General features: G+C 38.8%; 1 protein-coding gene across 6 annotated transcripts in view; it reads right to left on the bottom strand.

The window, feature by feature from the left end:
* Positions 1-5,819: 5,819 nt before the first annotated feature.
* USP15 (ubiquitin specific peptidase 15) overlaps positions 5,820-7,835 on the bottom strand; it is a 92,220-nt gene continuing 90,204 nt past the window's right edge. For all 6 annotated transcript variants that reach the window (XM_039363716.1, XM_039363717.1, XM_039363718.1 and 3 more), the window contains one exon: positions 5,820-7,650. In XM_039363716.1, the coding sequence (XP_039219650.1) occupies positions 7,468-7,650 (183 nt within the window). In that variant the 3' untranslated portion in view covers positions 5,820-7,467. The remainder of the gene's footprint in view (positions 7,651-7,835) is intronic.

The raw sequence follows: 7,835 nt of genomic DNA, 5'->3' as shown, positions 1-7,835 counted from the left end.
AGAGTAATAAAGCATAACTGAATACAGTGGTACCTTGGTACTCAACTGCTTTGAAACTCATTGAATTTTAAACTCAACACATTTTGACATGAAAATTTTGTCCCAGTACTCTGTTTGGTACTCAATGCACAAGCTAGAACTTGTTGGTATTGGCTGCCTTGTGACTCACATTATTGCTTATGGGAAAAATTTGTTTGGTACTCATCATTTTTAGTACTCATTGCAGCTCCCAGAACCAATTAAGGATGAGTACTGAGGTACCACTGTATATGTATTCCCATAAGAGCCCCTTTTAAAGGACTATTTAAAGACAAGGCAGGGGCCATCCACATATCTTGGACTGGGAATGGGAGCGCTGTTCCAGGTAGCAGAGACTGCAACAGAGAATACCCATTTCCTGCATCCCATCAGATGGCACTGCTTGATCAATCAATTTGGTGTGTATCAATTCTGTCCAATTGTAAAGGGTGGGCAGACACTATGGAGACAGTCCTTTAGCCAGACACTCTGCCATGGATGAATTTATAGGTGGCAACCAGTCCTTGAATTTCAATCAGAAGCTAACTGGCAGCCAATACAAATTGTGAATCAGAGGCATTACGTGAGAATAGCCAGTACTTCCCATGGTGCTTTATTCTGCACCTTCAAAGTGGTCTTTAAGGACAGCCACATAGAGAGTTCACTGCAGTTATCCACAGGCGCAATGATCCAGGTATGAATGACTTTCTGTAGGATCTCCTGGTCCAGGAATGGGTGCAACTGGTGCACAAGATTTTCCTGGCCATAGCTTCCACCTGCTCTTTGAAGCAGGACTGCAGATCAAGGGAAAACAGAAAATTCACAAATTGTGTACCAATCCTAAATAAGGAGTTGCAACCCTACTTAGGATTAAAGATAAAAATTAGCCAATCTTGCTAGGGTTAAACTTGAGTTGATTTTTCCCTATCCAAATTTTCATCACATCCAAACATCGGGACAAGTACCTGATTGCTTCATTTGGCCAGCCTAAGGTTCATGTGCAGTACCAATGATGCTTGAGATAATGACCAAACTCAGCAGTCTCACGAATATGTTATTCAGAAGAGGTGAGGACCCCAAGTATTGTGATACCCTACATTTCAGGGGCTTTGGCCACAAACATTCTCTTCCTGCCAGCATCGACTGAAACTGACTATAAAAGAATCTCAAAACACAGCATCCCCAATCGTAATCCCTCTTGGGAACTGAAGATCCCACTAATCAATGGTACCCAAAGCTGTTGAGAGATCCAAGAGAAAAACAGTTGCAGCACCCCTCTCATGGCTCTGCTGGAAGTCATCAAAAAGTATGGCCAGTATCCCAGTAGACTGCCCCAGCCTGAAATGTTATCAATATAATCTCTTTTCTCCAGGATCCACTAAAGGCACAGCCTGATCACCTTCTCAACTTTTTCTGAAGTTGGATCCAGCATTGACTTGAGGAGGGGCATACTACTACCTTCAAGGCAGGCAAACTACTATTTGGACTAACTGCCTATCATTCCCCAGGTAGTCTTCACCAATCAGGAGGGGCAGAGGTTGAGGAAAGTGGTTGGGCTGGGAATTCTATCTACTTTTTTAACATTTGAACATTTGAAATATCAAATGATGATGAGTCAAGTATTTTAGCTTAGTCTGCATAATGATGTGCCAGTTTTCATGTTTTCATCAAAAACAATAGTGTTCTAAATTAATTGGGGTTTAATTTAGCATAGCAGGATTGTATATTGTCTTGATTTACATATCATACTAATACATGATATGGTTTGGTTTTGGTCTTATGCCAACACAATTATAGCTTTAACAACTATAGTTAAGCAAACCATGTCTAAGCAGGCCATGAACCTAGTTCACAGGTCGGCAACTTGCGGCTCCAGAACCACATGTGGCTCTTTGAGCCTTCCCCTGTGGCTCCCAGCCTCCTCCGCCATTTGCAGACAGAGACAGAGACAGAAAGAGGCACTTGCACCTCTCCCTCTCTCTCTCTCTCTCTCTCTCTCTCTCTCTCTGTGTAAAAGAGTGGACTCACGGTGTTCTCCCCCGAGCTGAAAATCTTACTGGGTGCTTATTGGGTGGGGCTCCTGCCTTGGCTGCATCCCTGCAGGAAGCAGGAAGGGCAGGAGAGAGCTAGCTAGCCCAGCTATGCTGACTCAGGAATTCTGGGAGTTGAAGTCCATGAGTCATAAAATAGCCGAGATTGCCTACCCTGAGCTTGTTGAACAGCTTGAGCCAGCTTGCCAGGTGAGCAGAAGATCGGAGAGAGGGGGAGAGGGGGAGAGAGAGAGGGAGAGAAAGAGAGAGAGAGAGGGAAGGAGAGACAGATAGAGACATAGAGACTCTTTTGACATCTAAAATGAAGATAACACTGCATATATCCTTTTTTATTTTATGAGATACATACAGGGCCTTTTTTTGTCATAGAACGCCCAGAACAGAGTTCCTGCACCTTTTTTGGATGGACCCTTGTAGGGTAGGCAAGTCGGGTTGTATGACATGTGTGAGTTCCAACACTTTTTTTTTTTTTTAAAAAAAGCACTGGATGTGTGTACGTACGTACATACGTACGTACCTACCTACCTACCTACATACATACATATATACATTTCTCCCGCGTCAAATTGGAAGTGTCTTGGCGACGTTTCGACGAAGTCTCATTCGTCATCTTCAGGCTGGTGTTTTCGGCTTCGTGTTTCTAGGAGCAATGTGTGCAACCTATCAACCACCGTCTATCGCAAAACCACTCACAGATAGAATTCTCCACTACCAAAGCAATCACCCTGTATCGCATAAAATCAGCTGTTTAAGAACTTTATTCAAAAGAATCAAGACCCACTGCAGCACAGAAACAGCAAAATCTAAAGAGAAAGCATATCTTCTCAGCATATGCAAACAAAATAATTACCCACCAAGTTTCATTAAACGTTGCTGCAAAGATAAGACACCACACTCAAACTACAATGCTCCAACTAATACAACTTGGGCAACAATCCCATACATCAATGGAGTCTCAGAAGCAACCACCAGGATCCTTGCCCCATACAATATCAACATAGTACACAAACCCAACCAAACATTACGTTCCCAGTTGATGTGACCCAAAGAACCATTACCAACCAGTGATTTGTCCTCCATCGTATACAAGATCAACTGCAACACATGCCAATGTAACTACATTGGAGAAACATCAAAAAGACTTAAAACCAGAATACATGAGCATATTTTGGCAGTAAGAAGACAAGAACAACGCTTCCAAGTCTGGACCTATATAGCTGAACATGGCCACACTTTCAACTTTAAAGGAGCAGAAGTCATTGCTCATGATTCCACCAAAGGAGGCCATCTTTTAAAAGAAGCTTGGTTTTCAGATTGTCATTCTATTAATAGACACATAGACCTACTACCTCCTTACCAAACCCTAAAAAGACATTTACAAAAACATAAAATAACTAAACAACCCAACCAATAATAACACAAAACACCACCCCTCCCACTTATCAAACCCCAAACCAACACAATAGATATCCTTTCTACAACACAATCCTTTTCATCAAACCTAACTAAAGAATATAATTCTAACACAACCATGACAACTCACACAACCAACACACCATGAAACAACAACCCCCCTGACCACAACATCCAGGACACAAACATCCAAAACACAAATCCTGCAACCTCACAAGACACACACAACCACACACAACACCTAAGTAACAACAGAATATTAAGACCAAGACCAAAACTCCCCCCTGCAATGAAATATGACTTATCACATTAAATGGAACAAAATATTACAGCCCAATTCCCAAACACCACAAAACCATCCACAACTAATAAGCATAACAAACGATCACACACAAACATTCCAAATAACCATACCCAATGAAACACACACACACATAGCAATCCTACACCAAAGAAACTATACAATCCAAGAGGCTGGCTTCTTTAACAGAGACGATTTCACAGCTTCCTAAAAAGGGGGAGCGAGGGGAGGCAAATCATTCACATGCCCCACGGGGGCATCTGCTTTCTCTCCCTACAGATCCAATCCCGCAGCTCCTGCACGCGATAGAGCGAAACAAACCCCAAAGCTGCACCTCATGGAAGGAATCCAACCAGCACAAGACTGAGCACGAAGCCCTAAGAACTTCGCGCTGAACAGCTGATAGGCGCTTTGGATCTATGCGCCAAACAGCTGACAAGCATGACTTTTGAAAATAGTCTTGAGACTGACTGCTTTATGCCTTTAAGAGCTTCTTAAGCACGTTATGTGCACATGCCTCACTACAATCGTTGTTTAACTGTTATGTAAATTTATGCACATACTCCCCCTTCTCATTTAGCCCTTTGCTCCGATGATGTTAACAGGTTAACGAAAGCTCAGCAATTAATAAAAAAAGCCTTTTACCTTATATCCTAGAGCTCTTTATTTTTATCTGATTGACTTTAAATGTCCATACTTGGGATTCCAATATTCAAAATTATTAAAGACACACACACACACACGTCAATAAAAATATAGAAAAACGAACATCAGGATAAAAATAAACAGGACCGTTTAATATAAACAAGCCTGTAAGTAAAAGAGTTACTGAGCTTTCGTCAGCCAAACTACTGACGTCATCAGAGTTAGAATGCTAGGTGATTAGGGAGCCTGCCTATATAGCTGCCTGTCTTTGCGCCCGGCTTCTCGAGCGCCTCATCGGCCCATTAGCTATGTTAATCTGCAACGTGCTAAGTTGATTCGCATCCGGCAGTTTGTTGGTGGACATGATGATTGTATTCCGATCCTCTGCTCCTTATCTCTCCTCCCTCTCATTTTGGAGCGATTTCTCAATCTGCATTTCAAACGCCCTGTGGGGCTATCATCCTCTCCTAAGGCCGCCATTGTTTCGTTGAACCGATGACGCGCTCAAGAAGTCGGGTGCAGAGACAGGCAGCTATATAGGCAGGCTCCCTAATCACCTAGCATTCTAACTCTGATGACGTCAGTAGTTTGGCTGACGAAAGCTCAGTAACTCTTTTACTTACAGGCTTGTTTATATTAAATGGTCCTGTTTATTTTTATCCTGGTGTTCGTTTTTCTATATTTTTATTGACATGTGTATGCCCAGGATTTGCATTTTTAATGATACATACATATACATACACACAGGCACACACACACAGGCACACACATACACACACAAACCTATAATAAAGGTAAAAAAGGATATATGCAGTGTTATCTTCATTTTAGATATCAAATAGGTTTTGTGGCTCCCAGTGTTTTGTTTTTGGTGGGAAACGGCTCCAAGTGGCTCTTTGAATGTTTTGGGTTGCCTACTCCTGACCTAGTTTTTACACATGAACATGTGTTGTGTATAATTTTCTAAATCTACTGCTTGAAAAATACAAGTGTGAATTGTATAATTGCCAATCCAATTTTATAAATCAATACATTCTGTAAAAGATGCCAAATAAAATAGTGGTGAGACATTTTTGACCTGTGGACAATTTAAATGTAGTCAATCCTATACATATTGCTGATAGTATCTTAATCAGTTCAGAAGAATTTAGTTTTGTGTAAGTATGTGTAGAATTGTCCCAGGTTTTACTCATTCATACCATTGTACAGTTCAAAAAAAGACACATTTTTTCAGAACATTCATTTTCAGATCTCCAAGATGGCTGAAAATTTGGTTTTGGCCAATATTTGTATTTGATTCAATGATGGCATATTCACTATTAAATGAAATATGTTGTTTCTACAACCACACATCAATTATCAAAGATTTGAAAAAAATCAAGAAGACTAAATAAGGCATTGAATAGCTTTATTGAAATTTTTATAAATAAAACATGCGCATTTCAAATGTAAACCCAAGTGAACTCAAGTGCAGACAATTTTCAACCTCTGTCATGCAGGAGGCTAGCTTACATTGAAAAAAAAAAGCAGCTTTAAAATACCAGGATTAAACACCAGCTTTTAATATCAAAGTATAAAGCAAAGCCATGTCCACAAACCAAATTTTATCCTGGTCAAATGCAATTTTAAAATTTTAAATGCTAACATAAATAAATAATTTACCAAAATGTGCACTCACAGAGTGAACTTTATTTACAATACACAATTTATAACCTATTGTATTTGCTTAGTTCAAGTGAAGATCATACTTTTTGCTTTAACAATGGTGGGACCTTAGGTAGTAGATATGTGAAGTGTGCCTCCACAGGTAGAGAGTTTCTGTCAAAGACAGTATTGTATATGGTTCAACAATACTTTTCTTCAACTATCAAAGGGAAAATGGCAAACAAAAAAGTTTCGAATGGTCACACTTATTTTTGGCATCCCATACTCTTTCAACACGATTTAAACCCAATTCAAGGTATATATACTTTATCTACTTACTGTACAGGTTCTGACTCTTGAACATGCAAATGCCAATTCTTCTATATTAAGCAAAGTTACCTTTTGAGATAAGATGTAAGGCTATGGTGAATTCACCAATGCACATGAAAAATTAGCAGACTTACCTTTGAACCAGTTGCCCATTAACAAATTTGAAGGCAAGTTATATGGAAAAGTCATCTAAGCTTGATGCACAGTCATTACTATGAATACAGTATACTATTAAAAATTGGAATCTATTACACTGTATGTAGTTTGTAAACTGTCAAACTACTAAAAATGGGGAGGAAGAGAAGGACTTACAGCACAGTTAAAATTTTTGGACTGACACCAGATTAAAGTTACGCACATCTTATAAACAAGATAACAGGAATTATGTTTACAAAGTAGATCCAACAAGCAATGAGGGATATTTAACATTTAATTGAAATATTCAATTCCTTAATGCAGCATGAAATCCAGAACCTGTTCCACAGCAGTAGTAAGATGAACATAATATTCTGGAAGATTACTTTTATTACAAAAGGTTAAAACACCTTTTCCAAGTCATTTTATCATGATTAAGTTTCTTTTCAATCAACATTTGAGGGAGATACTTAAAAATCTGACATTCCAAGAATGCTGCTGCATTGTGTTGAATATACTAGTCAGTTTTTTGTTACTAGTCTAAGGACACATCCATTGAAAAACAGAGGTTCTGCAGTAATATTCTTGGGGTATTGACACAAAAAAACAAATCCACAAATTGTCAATATTATTTTGTATCCAAAACAAAGAAACTGTAATTCATCCAGATTGCAGCAGAAATTGTAAAGGGGTTTTTATTTCCTATATAGCTTGTGAATACAAGTTTGCAAAGATATTAGAGACACATTCTAATGTTTTCATTGTGTTTCACTTCAGGTACTGCACAAGTTAAAATATAACAAGGATTTACATTCTGTCATCTGAAATTTCCCATCTCAGATTTTATTTTTAATTTGGTGGATAATTTCATTTTTTTAATCGAGAGCTCCCATCAGGAAGTTCTTCTCTGTATGGCTTCTAGTTCTTCGATTAATTAGTGTGCATACAATTTTCATTCTCTATATCATTGTCATTCTCATTACTGTCTTCATCACTCTCTAATGGAATGCCTGTAGCAGCAGAAGCATCTTTAGTTTCCCGATCAAGAGGGAAAAAACCAGTTCCACTGATTGTGTCTTGTCTTTGATAGAAGAGCACATAGGCTGCTTTGGACTGCAAAACAAAGGGAAAAATGTTAATTACCAAAGTTAAACTCTCCATTTTAATTCTTCAAGTTTCAATTTTATTCTAGTAAAATATATTCAGATTAAGGACAACACAATTCATTCTATTATTTTCACACATAAATAATTAGGCACTGCCTTTGACAAATAGTTATACTATACTGCATTTAATTC

The sequence above is a fragment of the Crotalus tigris genome, unplaced genomic scaffold, assembly GCF_016545835.1.
Source record: "Crotalus tigris isolate CLP2741 ecotype Arizona unplaced genomic scaffold, ASM1654583v1 scf7180000019583.1695794, whole genome shotgun sequence".
Taxonomy (NCBI): Eukaryota; Metazoa; Chordata; class Lepidosauria; order Squamata; family Viperidae; genus Crotalus; species Crotalus tigris.
Note: the sequence above shows the minus strand (reverse complement) of the source record. Positions and strands in the feature narration are given on the sequence as shown.